This window comes from Manis javanica, chromosome 4, assembly GCF_040802235.1.
Source record: "Manis javanica isolate MJ-LG chromosome 4, MJ_LKY, whole genome shotgun sequence".
In the NCBI taxonomy this organism is placed as follows: domain Eukaryota; kingdom Metazoa; phylum Chordata; class Mammalia; order Pholidota; family Manidae; genus Manis; species Manis javanica.
Genome location: NC_133159.1, coordinates 52445530 through 52468686, shown reverse-complemented (window position 1 = coordinate 52468686; position 23157 = coordinate 52445530). Strand labels below are relative to the sequence as shown.

At 40.2% G+C, this 23157-nt stretch overlaps 1 protein-coding gene across 8 annotated transcripts in view; it reads right to left on the bottom strand.

Annotated features, from left to right (window-relative positions):
- ROR1 (receptor tyrosine kinase like orphan receptor 1) overlaps positions 1-23157 on the bottom strand; it is a 383873-nt gene that overhangs the window by 114946 nt on the left and 245770 nt on the right. For all 8 annotated transcript variants that reach the window (XR_012130193.1, XM_073234068.1, XM_037024370.2 and 5 more), the window contains 2 exons: positions 16886-17173; positions 16154-16184 (listed from right to left, as the gene is read on the bottom strand). Coding sequence is in view for 7 of the 8 variants with exons in the window: in XM_073234068.1 (XP_073090169.1) it covers positions 16154-16184; positions 16886-17173 (319 nt within the window). In the remaining variant the exon portion in view is untranslated. The remainder of the gene's footprint in view (positions 1-16153; positions 16185-16885; positions 17174-23157) is intronic.

Sequence of the window (23157 nt, the reverse complement as noted above, 5' to 3'; positions counted from 1 at the left end):
GCTCAAAGGCAGGGATAGGCTGCAAACCCAGTCTGCATGGCTCCTATGCCAGGCCTCTTGTTACTCTGCCAGGAAGTCTCTCAAGATCGTCACAACACAGGGAAGATGCGTGCTACAACATGGAGGAATCTCGGAAACATTACGTTAAATGAAAGAGACCAGGCACACAAGGCCACATACTGCATGATTCCCTTTATGTAAAATGTCCAGAAGAGGCAAATCCATAGAGACAGAAAGCAGATTGGTGGTTTCCAGGGGCTGCGGGCAGGGAAAGATGGGGAGTGACTGCTTATTGGGCATGGGGCTTCCTTTGGGACCATGAAAATCCTCCGCAACTAGACCGTGGCGATGGCCACGCAACACTGCAGACCCACTAAGTGCCACTGAAGTGCACACTTTACAGTGGTTAAAATGGTAAAATGTATGTTAGATATAGTTTCCCACAATTTTCAGCAAAATATCTATAAGCAAGATTTCCCAGGAGAGACAGGCACCCACAGACAGGGGGCTGAGCTAGGCACCCAGTCACAGCTGTGGCCTCCTGGCCCCTCTGCTGTGCTGGCTGCAGAGAAGGGAGATGTACTGCCTCTTCCCACTGCACTGACCCTCTACAGGACCTGCTGCCGGCCTGGTGGACTGTTTCAAAATTAACCTTAATTTAAAAGAATAACATTTTACTTTGCAACTTCATGGTGTTTCTCTTTGCAATTTCCCCTTTCTCTTTAATCAAGATGATCCCCTGCCCAATCACATATATATATATTTTTAATCCAAGTGGAAATGTAGCCTGCTGAAATGCTGCTTCGAAATCCTGTCCAACTGCCACTCCTGTTTTGTTTTTGTTTTTTCTATTTTTAGCCCTACACAGAGAAATGATTCAAACAAATACTATCCTGGAGAAGTTATGAGTTCTGTAGTACTTTTGCCAAGTAAATTCTCTCTGAAACAGAACTGAGAGGGGATGTGGTGGGGATTGGGGTGGCCTCTGGGCTGGAAGATTCCTCACACATCTTCCCAACTCCAAAGCTAGGACCTCACCCATTTCCCAAGTTTCACAGAATGCTTATTTTGCCCCTAAACATCAGATCTCTAACCATCAGAGTGCTATTTCGGGGTTAGAAATCCTGACTTCTTGATTTTTTTCCCCCTGAATTCAATGAAATAAGCTAGGTAACAATAGTGGGACAGAGCTTTCAGGCTGTTTGGAATGAAGCCACAGTGTGATAATTACCGCCTTTCAGGGCCACCAGAGCAGAGTGGGCTCCCTGAGGGGCTATGGCTGCCTGAAGATGGGGTCACTGGTACCAGAATGAGCAGACAGCTCATCACTCATGCAACTAATACTTCAACAAATACCTACCAAGTGCCTGTCACTGTGCTAAACCCATTATTTCATTTCAATGCAACACATTATTACTCACCTTGTAGTGTGCTCTAGTATACACTGGGAAGAAAGAGTTACCAATATGGACAAGACTGCTCCTGCCACTGAGTCTATGATCTCAAAACACATGTGGCTACTAAACAGTTAAAATGTGGCTAGTGCAATTGGGAAAAAAATGAAAATTTAATTTTATTTAATTTTAATTAATTTTTCTGTAAGTGAAAAACTGAAGAAGTGTCAAATATTTTTCTGTTAAACACAACTTTGTTGTTCTGGCAGGACTATATTTTATTTTAACTGCTGTATCCTCTAGGATTTTATTCTTTTGTTATACTGCCTGTGTTAAGTGAGTATACTGTTTCCAATATTACCTATAATGCATGACCAATCTCTAAGTTGTAAACAGATTGACTCAGTTCAGATGAATTTTTTCTACACACCATGTAACATTGTGATGTGCTAATTATGTAGACAGCATGAGTTAGTGAGACCTCTGGTAAACCACAGTTACCTCTGGTAAATTTCAGTTGGTAAACCACTGAAATACTATTATTTTCATTATAATATAGTTAATACACTTTTCTAGTGTAAAAAATAAGTATAGACAAATTTTTAAACTTGAAATAAAAGCAGACTGCTGATGCAGAATTGAGCAGAGATTTAGAACAGGAATGGGAAAAGCAGATTGGAATAAGAAAATGTGGCAAATTTCATGGTGTACGTCAATTGGGTAGAGTCAAACAAAAAAGTTGTTTGTTGTATGAAAAAATTAAAGATAATAAAAACAATAAACACTAAAGAGGCATTTTCAGCAAATACATAGTGATTTTGATTTTTAAAAGAAGTTTCCTCCCAACAGTCTAAACAATGAAATTAGGCACCTGAAATCAGAATTAAATGTCCTAGAAAAACTTTTTTACATAATTTTAACACAATCTGAGCTTATAAAGTTTGGCTAGGTAAAAAACCATGATAGATGGAGAGATGATAAAATAAACTGTTGTTTTAGTTATGGATAGCCTATAGAATGTAAAACCTTTCTAAAAAAATAAAAAATTAATTGATTTATACTTTGAAAACTTGTAGGTGCTTTTCTATTGTTTTAGATGAGTCTAGAGATATAAAAGAAATGGACCAATTCAGTTTTTGGTTACTTTTTTACATTTAATTACTTCCAAATTCACAAAGAAATGTCGATTTGCAGACTATAAAATGAAACTCCTAGTAGGTATTTCTTAATCCTTAGTGTCTGTCAAAGAATTTCAGCTAGGCATGAAAAAATTAGCTTATATCATGATGGATGGTATTACAGCTGTTAGGTCAAAAATCTAGACTAAGTGGAATCTTAAAACAAGACTAATGGTTTCCTTATTGCTTTGTTCTACTATGTGATACATACTGAAAATATCTGTGCTCGGTTTTCTGAAGCAGAGTACATAAAAAGTGTCATGGATACAGTTGTTCCACATACTCATGCAGATGGAATCACTGCCACTTTATAGAAATGTTGAGAAATCAAAGGCAATGGATTTAATGCTCTTGTGTCCTTTGCCAGTGCTTGTTGATAAATTGTGGAAGAGTTTTGCAAAGATTTACTTTGCTGTTAACTCCAATTCAAGGCCTTCTTGAAACAGTAGGGATGTTTGCCAAATACCCAATAATCAAGGACAAAATATGGGAATATGATTTACATTTTCTCACTGATAACACACTGGATGTGAACAAGCTAAACTTGCAGGTCCAAAAAAGGAAAAACTAGTTGTGACATCACTAGAGAGGTATGAGAATATATGTTGTAATTAAGACTTTTCATAATACAAATCAAAATCATGATTTTTATACATTTGGCATGAACCAATATGCGGAAGATTTTAATTGTCATTGACAGTGTTTGTAAACTGTCTACAAGAACTATAAGAAAAATCTGAAGAATTCTTTGTTGATAATGATAAATTTAGTGTTGCTTTTAAATTTATGCAATACACCTTTGAATTCAATATTAATAACACTGAGTTGATGTAACACTTACTGAATTTACATAATGGGGATAGATACAGTTTAGAAACTGATACGCTTGTGATTCAAAGTCAAATTGATTCTTCTAAAAAAGATTAATCAGCTTTGTAATGTGGATATGAATATTAAAGAAAAATGATTTTTTGTATTCAATTTGGTATTCAATTGGAAAACTTGGAGTATATTTGAAACAACTTGAAAATGTAATTCTATGTTTTTAATTGTTAATTTTATAAAGCATAAGTATAGACCAAGTATTTCTGATGAAAATTCAGTTTCTAAATTAAGATTGCTATAACACACACTAGATTTTGAAGGTCTAGAAAAAATATATTTCAATCCTTTGATGCTGATTTCATGTTGAAATTATATTTGGGGTAAATTAAGTAAAAAATATATTAAAATTAATTTCATTTGTTTCTTTTTTAAAATGTGATTATTAGTAAGTTTAAAATATATATATGACTAGTATTAGGTTTCTAATAGGCAACATAGCTCTACAGACACAGATAAGTAGAGCACTTATCATATTGTATCCCAACGGCCTTGAGGGAAAGGGTTTCACGTGAGTACATAGAATGGCTACCCAGTCCAGTCTTGGAATAATTAGCAGAGAGTAAGGACATTATAAGTCAGCCGTAAAAATACTAGGCCATCTGCTGAAGTAGGAGATGTAATGATGGAGACATGATAGCTTTTTCATTAAAGGATACTTCCCCCATGCCGGTGGCAAGCATTTTTATTTGGGTTACTTCATCATTGTCCAACTTCTAGGGAAAGAGGTTCCTGATGTCCACAAGGCCAGGAGGGTTGACTAGCATGGGTTAATCTTGGCTAGCCTGAATTGACCCCAGACTAATCTTCAGAGCCACCAACTTTGGCAATCACTGTGGAAATGTATTTACTAAAGATAAATGGTGTTCTATACCCATGGGTTCACAAATTAGTTAGAGCGGGTTGTATCAGCCTGTCAGCATTATTTGGTAATAGCAATTGGATTTGTGATTTGTACCTGGTTTCAGTGGTGTTCTGGGGGTTTTGCTGCAGAGTTGCGTCACATAGCTGGGATGTGCCTATGTGACCAGCTCACTGAGACCTCTACTACAAGCTGACTTTGGACTTCTTGGTACCCAGGTGCTTCACATACTTGCCAGTAGAGGTTCAAAACCTGCAGACAAAGGGTGTCCTGTGCAACCCAGCTGCAAGAGAAGCTTGCCCCTGAGATCTCTTGACCCCCTGCCCTGCATATCCACCTCCTGCTGTGGCTGGACTGTATCCTTTGCCTCCACTGAAACTGTTCCACGCGGATAAACTGTTTGAGAGCTGGGAGTCCTTTGAGCAATCAAACACATAAGGCAACTAATGTGTAGTTCATGTAAGAGTTCATCACTCAATCACCTCCCAGAAGAGGAAACAATACAGCAGACTGGCTAAAGCCTGAGTCTGGAGTCCACCTGTCGAGGCTCTCCCTGAGGCTTCATCCTTTGGTAGCTGAGTCTCCTTGACTGAGTACATTGACTGTTTGTGTTCCCCCCACCAAATTCAGGTGTGGGAACCTCCCTCTCAATGTGATGGTATTAGGAGATGAGGCCTTTGGGAGGTAATTAAGTCTTAAGGGTAGATCCCTCATGGAATGCGATTAGTGCCCTTATAAAAAGGACCCCAGATAACTCTCTTGCCCTCTTTCTGACATGTGACAACACAAACAAAAACATAGCAGTCTACAACCTGGAAGAGGTTCTCACAAGAACGTGGCCAACTGGCATCCAGATCTCTGACTTTCAGTCCCCAGAACTGTGAGAAATAAATTTCTGTTGTTTATAAACCACCCAGTCTATGGTACTTCGTTACAGCAGCCAGAACTGATTTACAACTGTGAGTTACTTAATCTATTTGGTGTGAACAAATAGTGCCCATCTCAAAGCATTCAATGAGTTCATCCTGAAGTACAGGGCTTCATAAAGATGCCTGGCACAGAATAGCACTTCATGTTTACCACAGTTAGCAAATTCTGTTGTTAGAATCCCCAAAAGCAGATTTCTAGGAGTTTTTTGTCCTGTTTTTAGACTTGAAGAGTTCATAAATATTGAGGTCTTGACTCAGAGCCACCCTCTAACAATTAAAAAGAAGTTGTTATGGTAAGAAAGAACACAGACATGATCTTTAACAATTTTTCCATTTTTCTAGGCAGGAAAGTAAAACGCCAGGTTACCCCATCAAAGCTATTGGATGACTGTAAGATCAAAAGACCTAAGAAAAAATGTTCTAAAAATTAGAAACAGTCATCAAAATATAAGAAGTCTTTCTATTCTTGTCCTTTTTTACAACCTTTCTTGAGAATTTCACCCGTTTCAAAGCTTTGCCCATTGACTGAGGCAAAATAACACTCTAAATTGTTCAGTCTTGACCTCTCTCCCAAGGCCCCGTTCCAGAAACAAACCATCTACTGGATGGTTCCACCTGAAGACCAAGCAAGGACAGCAGCTGTGAATGTACCCTCCTTGACTAGGCTTCCTCCTAGGCTGCCTCTGCCCCCAGCTTTCCAGTGGCAAGGAAATCAGTCTGGAGTTTGGTGCTTGTGCTGGGCCTGCTTGCCCTCAGATCCATTCCCTGCCCTTCCCCTTTTCTGCTCAACATCCACAAGGGAGGTGACCTCCGCAGGCTGCTGTTCTCAGGCTTCCTGTGTCAGGTAGCTTCTTGCAGAGCTCCCCTAATGGATGTACTGGCTGTCTTTTAGAAGCGGGGAGGAAGGGAGAAGCCAAATCATTTCTTTCCCTTCTTTCCAGTTTGGGTGGTAAGTGGGAGCACCTTCCCACGGCCCCAGGGCCTGCAGAACAGGCTTGCCAGCATCCTAACCTCCACAGGTGACTCTGCTCTAGGGCTCCAGTAAAACCACCTCTTCTGTTTGTCTTTCCAACCTAAGCATGGCTGTGGCTTCTCTCTGCTACTGATCTTTGAGAAGCCTCACCAACCTTTTCGCATAGTCAAGATTAGACATAACATTTCATTTATTGTATTTGTTATAAGATTAGGTTGTTTTTACAGGAAGATCTATGATGTATGAATCAATGAACCTGTATTCACAAGTCACACAAGCAAACCAGGGTTCTTATTTTCCCATTAGCCTTCAGGGCCTGCCGGTCGGCCATCAAGGTCATCTGATCAGCACTTTAAAAACACCCTCATGAAGACATCAGAAGGATGTCTCTACCACCGCATCACACTGCCTCCTGCTGAGTACCCTTGTTTAACTCCAAACGGACTCAGCCCACAAGGCAAGAGCCCAGTGAAGAAATGCAGGAGGGAAATGCTGTTCCGTATAACAAGAGACAAACAGAACCTACTATTGGCTAGCAAAACATAGTTATTTCCCCTCCACCCAGGATTGCACAATAGCACAGCACTTAGAATCTGGCGGTGGTGATGGTGGGGGCCCCTACATGGGAGTTCTCTGTAAATTCATTCTCATTGATTGATCTAACTATACAACATCATGCTTGGAATGGGCAGCAGAGAAGCACATGATAGATGAAAGAGGACTATAAACATCTCAGAGCAAAGGAAGAGAACCGAAGAACAGATTGCACAAGATCCAGAACTTGAAGAGGTCTTACCATAATAAAGGAAATGGCAAATTGAGTTTCAATGAGTTGTACAATTTAGAATTAGGAAAACTCTTGGATGACATTGACTTCAAGTTATTCAGTTTGCAAATAGACACTGAGGTCGAAAGAAGGTTAAGCATTATGTACAAAGTTACTGGCTACTGAATGACACAAAAAGAACTAGAAGCCAGACAGGTAGCTTTTCTCTGGAGAACACTGGAATCTGCATTTTAACGACATCCTCGGGTGACTTGTGCACACATCACAGTGTGAGCAGCAGCACTCTACAGCACACTCTGATTCCTCTGGGGCTTCCCGTTCGCTCGAGCCAGAGGGGGACAGGTTTTTCCCTATTCCTTAAGAAGTACTTGCTTTGTATCTTACAGCAGAAACTGAACACAAGGGGAGGTGTAAAGGGTGTAGAATAAGAACCTTTAGATTGGTTTTGCTGCCTGGCACCCACTTGTATGACTTAAAAGCAGCTTCTAAGAATCAGAGACCTGGAACATAGAAGGAACTTGATAAAAATGTGTGAGTAAATGAATAAAACCTTGTCATACTTGGAAAAAAAGGTTTCAGGGCAGAGACTCTTGATGTCCACTTTAGCATATATTTGTTAAGCATCTACTATATGCTAGGTAGCATTCCACATGCTAGATGTGGAAATATATTTATGACTAACATGGAGACTAAAAAGCTCGTGGCCTGGCCGACAAGCTTTCAGAATGCGTGCTCCTAGAAAGCAAGGACTTATCTTCCCTGCTTTCTCTTTAAATGTGACTTGCCCACAAAGATACACTTTGCCAATATTCACAAGTATCATTTTAAATGGAAGCTTTCCACACCCTATTCATACAGTGGAAATTGTTGAGTGATGGGGGTGAACTGGGATATAAGAGCTTGGCTTCTCAACCTTCTGTACTTTTGGATCTGACTCCCACTGGGATTGGGAAATCCTTCTTATCTAATCTCTCCACATGCCCTCCATCTGCCCCTTCTCTGCAGAGTGCTGAGTCTCAGGCGGTTTGCTGAAGAGATGGAGGTTAGCTACTTCACTGGAGCAATGGCTTCCTGAGTCCTGGGCCAGCTGCTGACTAACTTCTTGGTCTCCTCTCTGCAAGGCACCTCCACCCCTGCACTGCCTGAGAAGCTGTGTTGAAAGTTATCCATGAATTTATCTTGAGTTGAAAATTACATTATCACTTCCTGGGTTGGGCCAGTGCCCAGCTACACTTCTTCACTGTGGCTGAGACTTGGAAGCAGATGAGAGAAGGAAAGAATTTATCAAAAGATGGTCACTTGGTCTTTCTGCAGAAAGGGACTTTAGCCAAGTCAAAAGAAAATAAGACTTCGAGGTCTCTTGTTGGGGTTTACAGCAGGGTGTCCAGGACTCTGGCTAGAAAGAAGGCATAACCTCTTTGCTCAAATAGCAATGATGATGATGACAATGTTAGTCAACATTATTAAGCTCCTGGTATGCACTAGGCATAGTGCTAGCTAGCTACTTTACATGCATCATGTTATCATTTCATTTAATCTACCCAACAATCCTGTGAGGTATTTGTTTTTACCATGCCCTTTTTAAGGACTGATTATGCAGGAGACTCCAGAGGAATTTACAACTTAAATTCACTTAGCCTGAATATATACAGATGGTCCCTGACTTATGATAGTTGGATGTATGAGTTTTCAGCTTTACAAATGGTGCAAAGCAGGTACATATTCAGTAGAAACCACACATCAAATTTTGGCTTTTGATCTTTTCCTGGGTAGTGATAATGCTAGACACTCATAGCCAGCTGCAGGTCCCCAGCAGCCACGCAATCACAAGGGGAAACAACGTACTTGTAACCATCGGTACCCAGACAGCCACTGTTTTTTATTTTTAATACAGTATTTAATACATTACCTGAGATGTTCAGCAGTATTATAAAATAGGCTTTGCATTAGATGATTTTGCCCATCTGTAGGTTAATGGAAGTGTTCTGAGCCTATTTAAGGTCGGCTGGCTCAGCTATAATGTTCTGTAGGTCAGGTATGTTAAATGCATGTTCAACTTACAACATTTTCAACTTATGACAGCTTTATCAGGACCACATACTGTAAGCTGAGGAAGAGGTATATCAGGCCCCATGCTAGAACTTTTCATGTGTCATATCATAGGTGAGATAATGGACTTAGGCAGCCAACAAAGAGAGTATCTCATTCACTTGAAGAATACTTACTGAGTATTACTGGGTGTTCAGTACTCTATAGTCATTACTGTTAATGACAATCCTACGAGCTAGGTATGTTGTCACCATCTCATAGAAGAAGACAGATCATGTTTTTGCTTGATATTTTTAGTGAATAATTACTGAATGCTGACTATGCTCGGGGATAGGGGATAGAATGGCATAGGATGCCATAATCCTGACCTCATGAAGCTTATTCTGCAGACAAATAGACACATCAATAAAAAAGAAAATTTTAGGTGGTGATAAATACTCTGAAATAAATGAAGCAGGGTTACATGATACAAAGTGGTTGGGGGCTACTTTAGATTCAGGGATCATTTCTGAGAAGGGGACATTTTAAGTGAGAACTGAATGACAAGAAGGAAGGAGTCTTGCAAAGATCTCGAAACAAAGCCCTTCAGGCAGAAAGAACTGCTTGCTCAGAAATCCTAAGACTGTAGAACAAGCCTAAATTGTCCAGGGAACCCTGGAATTGAACGATCAAGATGGGAGTAGAACAAGGGGCAGTCACAGAGGTAGGCAAGGACCTTTATAGGCCAGGAGGAGGAGCTGGGAACTTATTCCAAATGGGAAATACTTGGTGGGGGGACAGTGGGGGTAGGGGTTGAGGGTGGTGGTGGAAAGTGACGGGCCTACAGGGCAGAAGATATTTTCAAAGTTCACTCAGTTTTCTGTGATGAGAAATAGCCTGGAGGAGGGAAGGGTGGAAGAAGGCAAATCTATACTAAGGCTGTTACAGAATTTCAAACAAGGTATGATATTAGCTTAGAGAAGGTGGTAAAAGAAATCTGGTAGAGTGAGTGGATGGTTGAAAGCACTTGCTGATGCTATGGGAGGCCTGTTTTTTCAGCTCCAGCAGACTAGTAAGCAGTTTGAGGGCAAAGCTTAGTCTTGGTGTAAAGTTTTCCCAGAGATTGGCTGAGAGCCTGGCATTTTGTAGGTGATTGAAAAATATTCATCAAACTCAATCAGTCAGTGCTTGTTGGGTTAGATCTGCTTGCCTACTGGAAAGCTCAAGACACACACCAGGAGAACAACTAAAGCAAAAGTGAATAATAAACATTTAGGGGCTCCCAGGTCTCACTAGGGTCAAATTAATCAATTTAACAACCCCAAAAGATTAAAATTGAAGAGACTGGATATGAACTAGGTCTGATTAAAGCCATTTAACCATTGTGAGCCTCTTCAATTATACGGAGACCAAAACATCTTCCCTAGGGAACTGTTGTGGAGCGGAGAGGTGATGTACATAAAGAATCCCAGTGCACTGCCTTGTTTTGGGCAATTAGTTAAACAGAGGGAAACTGTCCATGGAAGGATACCCTTGGTGAACCCAGATAAGCACCTACCCAGTATTGTCCTTAGACATGGACAGGAGGGCCCCTGGGGAGGCAGGACATATGGATGAGAGAGTAAGGGCCTCCAAAAATCAGTTCCTCCATAAGAGCAATGAGAATACTGGCAAAAATTTGTGAAAATCAACATTTTCATAACTCTGGAAATTAGCCAGAGGCTTGCAACACTCTGAGGAACATTTATTCAAGAAAAAAGGCTAAACTTTGGTTAAGAATAGAGTTCTGTGGCACTTTAACTTGCCTTATTCCCATCTCCCATCTCCCTCTCTCCTGAATCCTATGGCAATCTTGAAAACCAGCAGCTTCACCACAACAACAACTACAAAATTAGGAAAACACTCCCATTTCCAATAACATGAAAAATAACAAAATACTTAGAAATAAATTTAACAGGAAGAGAGCAAGACTTGAATACTTAAACCTAAAAATCATCAAAAGAAAATAAATGGAAAGTTCATGGACTGGAAGATTACTTAGTATTGTTTAGATGGCAATACTCCCCACATTGCACAGCTTCAGTCCAATTCCTATCAAAATCCGAGCTGGCTTTTAGGCAGAAATTAACAAGCCAACCCTAAAATTCATATAAAAATGCAAGGGGGGCCCTGGAACAGCAAAAAAAAAAATTTTTAAAGGACAATGCTGGATGACATGACAATCAGTGTTATGTGCCAGCTTGACATAAAGAAAGGATGACGTACTGATGCATTCTATAACATGCACGAACCCCAAAACCATTGTGTTAAGTGAAAGAAGCCAGATACAAATGGATAAACTGTGTGGCTCTCTTTATATGATACATCTGCAACAGGCAAATTCAGAGATAGATAGGAAGTAGATGACAGGTGATCAGGGGCTGAGAGGGTTTTCTTTAAGACCAATGGAAACTGTTGCAAATAAGATAAAGTGAGGTTATACAACTCTGTGAATATACTAGAAACAGTGAGTTTTACACTTTAAAATGGTGAACATTATGGTATTTGACCTCTATCTCAGTAAAACTGTTATCTAAAAAAACGAATGTTCTGGGCCCACATACAAAAAAAAAACACTGAAAATAAATTTAGTAAGAGTAAAGAGTACACATGGGATCCTCTGCCTCTTGGGATCTGGTCATCAGTGCTGGCCCAGTGTAACTAAAACCTGAAGCACTCACCCTGTGACAAGGACCATTCTGGGGCTCAGGCATCTCTTCTTTTTTTTTTTTTAGAGAAAAATTTAATGTAACTTTTTAAAATTATACATCTTGTACAGCAACCAACAGATGTAAGTGTAAGTCCTCAATGCAAAATGAAAGGACAGTAAACTGAGAGCCTACTATGAATCATGTGTACCATGATACTAGCAACAGAAAATATGTAACTCCAAATCTATTTCTATCATAAATGCCTTTCTTTACTATAAACTTCTGCAAAGTTTTACTTTCTTTTTTTAATTTTGGTATCATTAATATGCACTTATATGAGCAACACTGTGGTTACTAGATTCCCCCCATTATTAAGTCCCCACCACATACCACATTACAGTCACTGTCCGTCAGCATAGTAAGATGCTATAGAGTCACTACTTGTCTTCTCTGTGCTATCAGGCATCTCTTCTCTACATCTCTTGCCCTCTGTCCTTGGAACTGAAGACAACTGCAACTGGATACTGGGAAAGTGTGTGTGTATACACCTGTAAGTCAGGGAGATGGACACTGTTTGGCCACAGGAAGGGTCACAGGGGCAAAGGTACTTCAGCAAGAGAGAAGATAAATTAACCAACCTGCTAAATTCTTCCCTCCAGTTTGAATGCAAGGGATTCTCACACAATAGACTACCATTCCCAATACGACCAAGCAACTGTTTTCTTGTTTTTCTTTATATTCCAATCAGTTTCTGAAAGTTCTTGCAAATTAGAATAATATTTGCAAGAGTCTCACATGGCTCTGAAAAGTTTTGTAAGACTAAGTGTTATTGTGTCCCCCAAATTTATGATGACCTTATTCGGAAATAGGATCATTGCAGATGTAATTAGTTAAGAAGTCATAGTGAAGTAGGGTGGGGCCCAAATCCAACATCACTGGTGTCCTTATAAAAGGGGAAATCTGAAGACATGCACACAGGGAGAGTGCCTTGTGACTGCCAAGGCAGAACTTGGGATGATGCATCTACAAGCCAAAGAACACCAAAGAGTTACAGCAAGTCCCCATAAGATAACAAATTCTTCCCCCAGCCCTCAGGAGGAATCAACCTTGCTCACATCTTGATCTTGAACTTCTAGCCTCTAGAACTTTTGAGGCTATAAATTTCTGTTATTTAAGCCATTTAGTTTCTGTTACTTTGTTACAACAGCTGTAGAAAACCTAATACGTTAAGTAATTCGTATTACTCTTAAATTTGTACATACATAGGATAACATGTGAAGGAGGACATAGATTTATATGATAAAATGATATTATTTTGTAAGATATTCTGCAATAATGATTATGTATCATATGACTCCATTACTATGTTTGAACATGCTATATAAAACTCTTAATTCATTTGCTATGTTTCTTGGCAAATTTAAGTATTGCTTTAGGAATTCATTTATAATTATAGTTGCTACTGGCTCAGGGGAGAGAAATTCTTCCAAATTAAAATTAGTTTTAAAAAGTAAAAATTACAATGACTCAAGAAAGTTTGTCTAATTTGGCCTTGTTGTCAAAGGAATACACACTATGCAAAATATTGTGTGTAAAACAACATAGGTAGTCATTTTGCTGAAATGAAGACAGTAAGAAAAAGAATTAATGAAACTAATATGTAACAATCACTGAATTATATATAATACCTCTGGCTCACAAACAGCATACCCAGACAAGCATAATAATGGCTAAAGTAGTTATTTTGATCACTCCTGGCTTTTAGTCGTATAAAAATCCTTCACAAGTATTTTTTGATTTTGTCATTATGAAGGTAATATTTGTCAGAGTGGGAGGATAGAACATATTTCACTTAATAGTTTGCAAGTTTGATTTATAACCTTTAACTATTTAGGTGTGTGGTATGTGGCCTCCACTTGTTCTCATGCCCCAGGCCTTATAATTGTTAGAGGGGGGCAAGCACCCAGCAATGACAAAAGAAGTACAGCCTGAAGTTATGAACAGAAGCCATGCTAACGTCTCAGACTTGCTCCCACTACATGCTAAATCACCATCCTGTAAGCTTCATGTGAAAACCTGATGCAGTCCCTAGAGGGAGTAACAAGTATCTCATAGGCTTTGCCTTCCAGGCCCATAGTCCCAAGGAGCCTATAAGCCCTTCCCTGGGGTTGCGTAGCCTTGTAGTCTCAAATGGCCCTTGGCTCTCACCAGGTTTCATATACCTAGCACATTTCACTGTTTCAAGTGTTAGGGGTGTGCCTTGGACGTTCATCTCCTTGCAATAACTCTGCTATGCCATTTTCAAGTAAACAGAGCCATGTTATAACTGCACTTCACCCCTGCCTTGAAAAAGTAGTGCGCAATTTTGACAGAAGGCTTTCAGAACAACCCTCAATGCTGTGACATGCTCCATGGCTATCACTCTGTTACAGTGTACTGTCACCTTGTAGTGAGGTTTGCCTGCTTGTTGGGGGCCAGGGGATCGGGACAGGAACTAGAATTCTGTTTGGAGTTGGTCTTAGGAAGAGAGAACTCTTAGAGACATGGTTAAATGCCCACAACTAAGAAAGGAGAAGAAGTGTGCTACATCACCGTTTCCAAGGTAAAGAGAAAAAAGTGTATCAAAATGACAACTGGCAATGCCAAAATGAGAATGAAGACTGGACAGCAAAAGGCCCCATGGGATTTCCAACTTTGATTGTAGCTCCCTTCAAGCAAACATGGCTTTTCATTTCATGCTCTTGCTGACTACTGTGATGGATAATCAGACTGCTAACATGGAACAGAGGCGCTGACATCAAAGGATACTTTTAGCTGTGGTTGAGCATCTTTAAGGAACTCCAGTGCCCTCTCTGTAGACCTCAGCTCATTGCATGCAGTACACTATTTTTGTAAAAAATTAAAAACCATGAGAGACTCACACTGGGTTCATCAGAAGGTGGACATCAAAGAGAGAATGAAAACTTAAAGAAGTAAGGATGTATAAGTGCTGAAAAATAACTTTTATAATAAAAAAGGAACTCTGATGCAAATACAATAGGCAAAAGTCAACAGCCCGTGCTTAACAGTAAAGGCAGATAAGTGAACCACATTAATCAATCTGGGACACAGATTACCAGCCACATTTGAAACACAGATTAACTAGAACAAATAAGGTACCAGGGTGGGAAGCATTTTTACAGCAAGTAACAAAAGTTTTAATCTTTGTTCAAAAGGGGTTTAAAAAAAGATTCCCTGTATCAAACAATAGTGAGATAATAAGAAAAAAAAAAAGATTAACTTCCAAAAATGCAAGGCAGAGTAACCAAACTTCTCGTCTGTTTTAAGATCAATTGACATTTTCTACCTGGGCAAGTGGAATGCAATTAGCACTTGGGAAATTTTAAAGTATCTTTTACAGTTGCCTTTAACCAGCTAAGGAAATAGCAGAACAATGTGGCTGAAGGCCAGTGATTATTTTTACCAGTTACCTGTTTCAGTAATGGAATTATGGGCCACTGGGCCTCCAGGCACACACAAATAAATTAAAATATCCCACACTGTAATTAAGTGGCACAGAAGGGATTAGAGCAAATTAAATGGCTGTTATATTTACCAGGGGTATACTCTAGTTCACACATTTTGATGGCCTCTTGGCAGAGCTCAGTGAATTTTACTTTGAAGTCTATAAAATATGGAATATATTTCCTTGCAGAGCAAGGGTTTTAATAAATAGATCTTCCCTCCAAATAAAAATATATAAAGAAAAATATCCTAAATGGATGCTCCTAGAGTGAAAGAAGAGACTCCCTTAGCCAGAATAAAGGACAAATGCATCAACAATAGTAACAGTTAAGGAAACTGGACCTTTAGACTCCGTTAACAAGGGACTCAGAACAAATCGAACTCTATATGACTCTCTGTTCAGACACAGGGCTTTCTTCCTCTATGTAAGCCAGTCTGCACCTGAGTTTTTTAAATGGAATAAAAATAAAGTGATTACTCACTTTATTGTCGACCTGTTCAACATATGAAGCAACAGAAATGCTTGCAGAAATGAAGAACAGACCATTTTAAGCTAAAGACTAGACTACAGTTTCTTAAGCTAGCACTGTATCATTTCTTTGTGTGATTTGACCCATTCAAATGTTGTTGTAACTAAATGTTAGATTAATTTAAAAATAGTAAATGTAAGTAGATAGTTGCTCTGTTTGTTCATAATCAACATCACCACACTGAGATTACTGCCAGTGCCAGTCTCCTGTGAATCTTCATATCAGAGAAAAAAAGCAAAATGGAATGAGGGCAGGGTGAATGGAATGAAATCTAGAAACACAGTGTTTTGGCCCAAGCAGAAAAGAAGACAACATTACCTTTGCCCTAGAAACCTCTGGAGAAACACTTAGAAATAAATGCCAAGAAAGGAGATAAAAATACTTGAAAATACTTACGAGGATCCAGGACTTGCTGTGGGAGGGGGGCCTGAAGAAATGAAAGAAAAACAAAAGAAACAGTGAGTCTGGATTATAGGAGGGTGAGTGTGGGTTTAGTTAAACTATTACAGATTAAAGTTCTCAGTCACCCTGAGGTGATATTTATTTTCCTGAGATTTATTATTTTGTTTCAGTTTTCCCAACCACCTCTACCAAAAAACCCCCCAAATCCCCTAAAAACAAAACAAAACAAAAAAAACAGTGAAAACCTGTCTATAGAAAACCTGAACTACCACCACAGTTCGGGGCCTGAAAAATGCTAAGACAAGTGCTCAAAAATGAGTCAACAGAGTAAGCGACCCCACAGCCTGCAGGGAGTTTCCAGTGGGAGGCACAATTACATGTGGACATAATTGCAGCTGCAGGGGTCTTTGATGGTAGCAGGACAGAGGGACATGCATGCTGTAAATCTTTCAATCTTCTTTGACTCTGGCATTGTGGTTTAGAGCAGAGGCTGTGGGGCCAGACAGATCTGGACCCCATTCCTGCTCTTCTAATTACTAGCTGGGCACCCCTGAGCATAGTACTTAACTACTAGGCCTTGGATTACTTATTTGTAAAATGGGTACAACTGGACCAGCTTTAGCATTGCTGGGCACAGAGCACATTGTTAGTACATCCTCATTCCCCACTTCCTCACTCACGTGGAACCTGAAGGCTAAAGGGCACCTCCACTAGGAGGCTGCTTACCGAACTTGACAAACAGGACTCCAGTGGTGGAAACCACCTTCTTGCCATTTGTTGCCACGCACTGGAAGTAGCCTGTGTCTGTGGTATCGAGGTTTCTAATCCGTAGCCGAGAACCATAGTTGGTTGCCCGAAAGGAAATCCTCCGGGGCTCCTGGACCACAGGCGCGTCATTTTTGAACCATCGGATGGTGGGAGGAGGATTCCCAGAGACTTTGCAATGCAGTTCAGCTGTCTGCCCCAGGGACGTGGTGATGTTATTCATCGGTTCATCAAGGGTCAGGTAAGAATCTGTAAGCAGAGGGTGGAGGAGGCAGGTGAGGGGCAGGCAGCTGGAGAGCATCTCCAAGCAACTCCAGGCACTCCTGTGTGCCCCAGGCCCACAGAGAGACTGAACAGGAGTAGCTTGGTGGAGACAGACAGGGCATGAAATGATACATTTACTGAGACCCTGTGACTAATAAACAATCACTCACAGAGCCTGCTGCTTGGAAGGACGTATGATACTAACCACAGTATAAAACCCAAAGTTTTCAAATGACCATTCAGTACTCCTGGATAAGCCAAGACAAAACGAGCTTTTCTGTTTCAGAGTATAGGATCAATGCGTGATCCTTGTTACAGGCTCAAACAATACAGTAAACAAGAAAAAGAAGTAAAATTCACCTCAAATCTCTTCATCCTAAAATAACACCATTTTTAATATTTTGTCAAAGATCCTTCCAGCTTGTCCACTTTTGATAAAAGAGAATGTATGAAAAACTGGAAAAGTAGGAGCAACATATTTATATCCACGTGGAGCAAGATCAGGAAGGATGCCAGAAATCTTCCTGCTAGTGATACAAGGGTTATGAGGCCAGATTACTGGCAGACAGAGTAATGGGGCAATAAATATTTCTATAATGTTACTCATATCAACCATAACATGTTTTAATATATCATTTTAAGCATTCAATTTTTAATTGCAATATAATTTACATTTTAGGAAATGTACTGATCTTAGTTTATAGTTCCATGAGTATGGACAAATGCATAAATTCATGTAATCCGTGCCCCTATCAAGATACAGAACATCATCAATATCCCAGAAAGTACCCCTAAGATCATCTGGAGTCAATCCCTGTTCCCAACCTTCCCCCACCCCCATTCCAGGCAGCTACAGCTCTGATTTCTATCCTCACAGGCTAATGCTGCCTGTTCCAGATTCATATAAATGGAATAGTACTGTATATACATTTTGCATTTGGCTTCTTTTGAGATTACATTAAACATTTTAATATTGAAATAAATTTTCTTGGAGATTATTCTTCAATAATATCATATTTAAGCCCTATATTGATATTAGTTGTGGAATCTAGTTGCAGAGAAAATAATTATTTTTTTAAATCAAGTTCAATATTTTTTTAAAGAATTGGTCTGTTATTCATGTATATGAAGGCTTCTTTGATCTCATTTTCCCTGACCATCTACTCTTGGGAAGACCTCCCTGCCACGTCCTGCCCTTGCCCTCGGTCCTTCCCCGGCCCGACACCTGGGATGGCTCATTAAGCAGCTGTCTTCTCTGCAGGACTAAGCCCAGAAGGGCAGGCATCTACAATGTTTTGGTCATTACTGCATCTTCAGTGTATCCTACTGTCTAGCAGTATTGTCCATAAGGACTTTCTGTAACGATGGAAATATTCTCTAATCTGCACTAATTGATAACCACTAGCCACAGGTTGAGCTATTGAGCACATGAGATGTAGCTAGAACAATCGAGAAACTGAAATTTTTTATTTAAATTTAAGTGGCCACGGGGGGCTCTCTTGTCCCCTCCTGGCATGAACCAGGAGCTCTGTCCTCTCACTTTATTTCTAAATAAAAGCCCCTACCCTGGCTCTCCTACCTTGGGTGTTTGCTAAATTCATTCTTCGACTCCACAAACAAGAACCCCAGCATCATTTTTGGGGACTCATCTGGGATAGCTTCGGAGATGGGAGCTTCCTCTTAAAGCCAGACACCCCGCTGGCATACATTCTGAAGAACTGGGAGAAATTTGATCCCCAGACCCTGAAAAAGAAGTACCTTATCTTCTGCACACAGCCTGGCCTCAAATACAAACTCTCTAATGGAGAGGCTTGGCCCCTGAGAGAAGTATACAATATATTATGCAGCTAAATTTATTTTCATGCAAGGAAAGAAAATAATCAAAAGTCCCGTGAACTACAATATGGAACTAGTTTTCTAAAATTTTTTGGTGAAAATCTATTCTACTTATTGGGGTCATCATCATCTTCAAAAATTGGGAGGTTTTAAAACTAGACTCCCTGAAACGCAAGAAATTTATCTTCTGCAATACAGGCTGGCTTTAAATGACTGGTGCTAGAATTGTACTTGCATTTCATTTCCAGCCACTTGGACACACAGAGTCCCTATCAGTTCAGAGCCTTCATTGGCCCTGTTAGTCTAGGGCAGTCTAGATCTTAACCCAGTTATGTAAACTGCTCGCCCTTAGAGTGTATTCTTGAAAACTGAGATACTTTTAATCAAATAAGCTAAAAAGAAAGAAGGCAATTGGATATTAGTAACTCAAATTTTTGTATCAGTTTATCTGTCTGTGTATATGTTATTTTATGAAAAGTATTGCTAATGTAGTCATTACATCTCAATCTATATGTTTGTGTGTCTAAGTGTGTAAATGAAATATTTTTCTACCTCTGGATGGCATTAATAAAAATTGATTTAAACACACACACAAAAAAAATTTAAGTGGCCACGGTAGCTACTGTATGTATAAGCAGGCAGAGCATAGTAAATTTGTTAAAGGTAATGGAACTTTGTTGAAACACTCTCTTTTTTTGAGATATCTAACTGGCTAATGTAACCACACCAATGCTTATAAAATGCTTTCATAAATGCAAAAATAAACAATTCATTATTTGCTTCACTTTTCTACAAAAACCTTGGGGATAGATGTCAATGTCTGGGTAGCCCCACAAGAGTGTGTCACACATGGGATTGGCATTTATCATGTGCGTGTGGTTGAAAACAGACTGAGCAGGACCATCACTCACTGTGTTGCTTTTCATCTCACTTAAGCCAGTGAGTCATTATCCTTCACAACAGAATCATGAGCCCATAAATGATTTCGCTAATGCCTTGCGTCTTTACATTTATAAAATCCAAAACCTAGCTCTTTCCACTCCACCAGACTGCTTTAGTAGCCTGAGCCCCACTGAAGGATGAGAAAAGAATTTCAATTTCTTCCCCAAACCAGGATAAACTGGGGACACACATACATAACCCACAAGGCTGCATCTTCCCCTAACTCCAGACAAGATTGTCTGGTTAATGGGTCTGGGCTTTAGTCTTGCATTCTGGCTGGTATTCCAGTTTCTTGCCAGAGGCAAGATACCTCACCTGACCTGATGTGCTGGGATCCCCTGCCTATCCCCTGGCAGGCTCTTCTCCTTGAGGCTGAGTACCGTTTCCTATCTCTCCAGCTTTCCATGCACGGGTTGCCATAGTGGCAAGGGAGTGTCATCACTTAGGTACTCCCACAGCCTGGCTCCCCACTCCCAGATTTCCACCTTCTTCAAGTATCAAAGCCAACCAACATCAGCCACACTCCCCTGAGGCCAAGATGACAGCTGCTGGGTGCATGCCTCAGGGGTTAACATTACCTGCTGGGTTTTTGTCAGGTATTTACATCACTTCTACTTTGTCTCTTTGGTTTTCCCAGACAGGTGGTTGTTTCTGAAGTCCCAGCAAACTTTGTGGCCAAGCTCCATAACGTATAATATAAAGGATGAGCTGGGACTTTAAACCATTTATTTTGCCTCCAAACCCATTACTGTACATGATCCCACAATCACAGATACACACCAGTGCTTCCAAGAGCTAGAGAGTTCTATAATTGCGGCGGTGGGGGAAGGAGTGGAGGTATTTCAACTATATTCTGAAGGTGTACTTAACATTCAACTTTGCTGAAAACAAATTAATATAAGCTGATCCAGTGTATGAAATCAACTCTCACAGACTCTAGAGTCAGAGTGCCTGGATTCATGTCCAGGTTCCATTACTTAGCAGCCATGTGACTGAGCCAGGAACGGTGGGTTTAGACAGAGCAGGGTGAGGGCCTCTGGAAAAAACAAAGTAAGATAATCTACTGTGGGATTTGTTTTGGCCTGCTGGGGGGCCCAGCTTGTTTTAATGACTTTACCCAGGTGCTGCTTTTCTTCCTCCAATGCTAAACAAATGATTTGCAACCTGGGCAATGTAGCAAGCAAGCCCAAAACAACATAGTAAAAGCAGGAAAGATGCCATCTTGAAAATAAGATTGCATCTTAAAACCCAATTAATTAAAAAGTAAGTTTCTTAACAAACAGACAATAACTCAGCCCATCTTGGGAGCAAAGCAGGCAGTCTTGAGTGATATGCTCCCAGACCAGGAAGCTGCTATCCTGGGAGGAAATCAGAGCAGTAAAATTCTTGTAAATAACCAGGAAGACTAATAAGAAACTTAGTGTTTCTTCAAAGGTAAACATCTTGGGCCCATTAGCAGGTGTACATCTATAGCCCTGCCTATAAAACCCCTAGACAACTCACCACCCAGGGGCTCTCTTGTCCCAGGAGTTCTGTCCTCTCTCTTTCTCTCTAAATAAAAGCCTCTGCCTTGCTCTCCTACCTTGAGTGTTTGTGAAGTTCATTCTTAGGCTCCACGAACAAGAACCCTGGCATCATGACCTTTGGCAAGTTGCTTAACCTCTCTGTGTTTCAGTTTTGTTATCTATGAAATTAGTATAATAACTGTATCTTCCTTATAGGGTTACTGCGAGGATTAAATGTATTATGGAAAATGCTTCGAATAGGGTTTGGCACAGAGCATATGCAGCATGAGTTTCTGTTATTGTGTTTGCTATTTTTTTTTTCTTTTCTTGGTCTCAAAATACCTTTTCCTAAACATACAGAATGATTATCCATCTAAGTGATTGGTTTCCTGGCCAAGTCCAGTTCTGACTTTACAGAACAGGATACCTGAGGGGAGAAGCTACTTGCTCAAGGTCACATAACTACTAGACTGCGGCAAGAGTGGTTCATCTGTCCATGAAGTGCCATGTAATTTCTACCTAAAAACAAAAATGAGATTTATGGAGCATCATGAAATCAGAGTAGTAGCTGGCCCAAGCAGTATGCTTCCAGAAAGAACAAAGGGAATATAAACAAGCCTCTGTGTTTAATGAACAAAAAAGCCTTGCCACAAACACAGGGAATTTGGTTTTAACTTTTTACCAATAAATAATGTTCAATTTTTTTTTTTTTGCTATCTGTAGCTGCTCACTTAGTAAGTAGAACAAGCAAATGGTCTAGTCCTCATAGTCCTCAGTTTGATAAAAACTGGAAGCATCAGAACATTTGGCCTAAACAACACAAAAGATTTGCGATTGGAATAAAATAAAATTAAAATACATGTTTGTATCATTGAATTTGTTGTTGTTAACAAGCCCCTGGCCATGATCCATTCTCTTCCCAGAACCATCTGAATCCTTCAGTAATAGCCTCATGGGCCACATTAGGGGACCCACTCTCTTCTGTATACCCAAAGTTAGGTGAGGTCTCAAATGAGTCATTCCTTTCAGAGAACATCTGAGCATTCCAACAAGGTAGCCCAGCTCAGAGGAGCTGCAAACTGGACCTGCTCTCAGCTCTGCCACTAGCTCAGAGTACATGCCAGATATCACTTTACCTCCCTAGGCTTTGGATATTCTTAATCTATTACATGTACCTGTGGGATTTTGCTCCTCCTGGACCAAGTTATATTTCCAAATGGACAACCACAGAAGCACTGGATATCAGACAGCAGGTACTAACTGAGCCTGAACACCAGATAAAGCAATCTGACCTCTTCATTTAGACCTGGCAATTCATACTTTTTTCAGTGGCTTGATTCAATACCTCTGACAGTGTGGGCTTGCACTGTGGAAGCCTTCAAATCCTTATTTTCCTTCCTCCCTAACTACAAATATTGAGATGGCAAACTGGTGAGTGGAAAGTGAGGTGAGAGAAAAAAAATCCAGTTCTGCTGACTACCTCTAGCTCTGTGTCCCTGAGTAAACTATGTCTCCCAGTGGTGGTACTAGTGAGTGATGCTATGGAGGCCAATGACAATGGTGATGATACAATGATGATGACGATAACAGCTATTACAATGGTAGGGGTTGCTACAACCTACTGTTATTATCATCACTTTACACATCAGAAACCTAAGGCACAAAGAGGGGGAGAGAGCTGCCCAA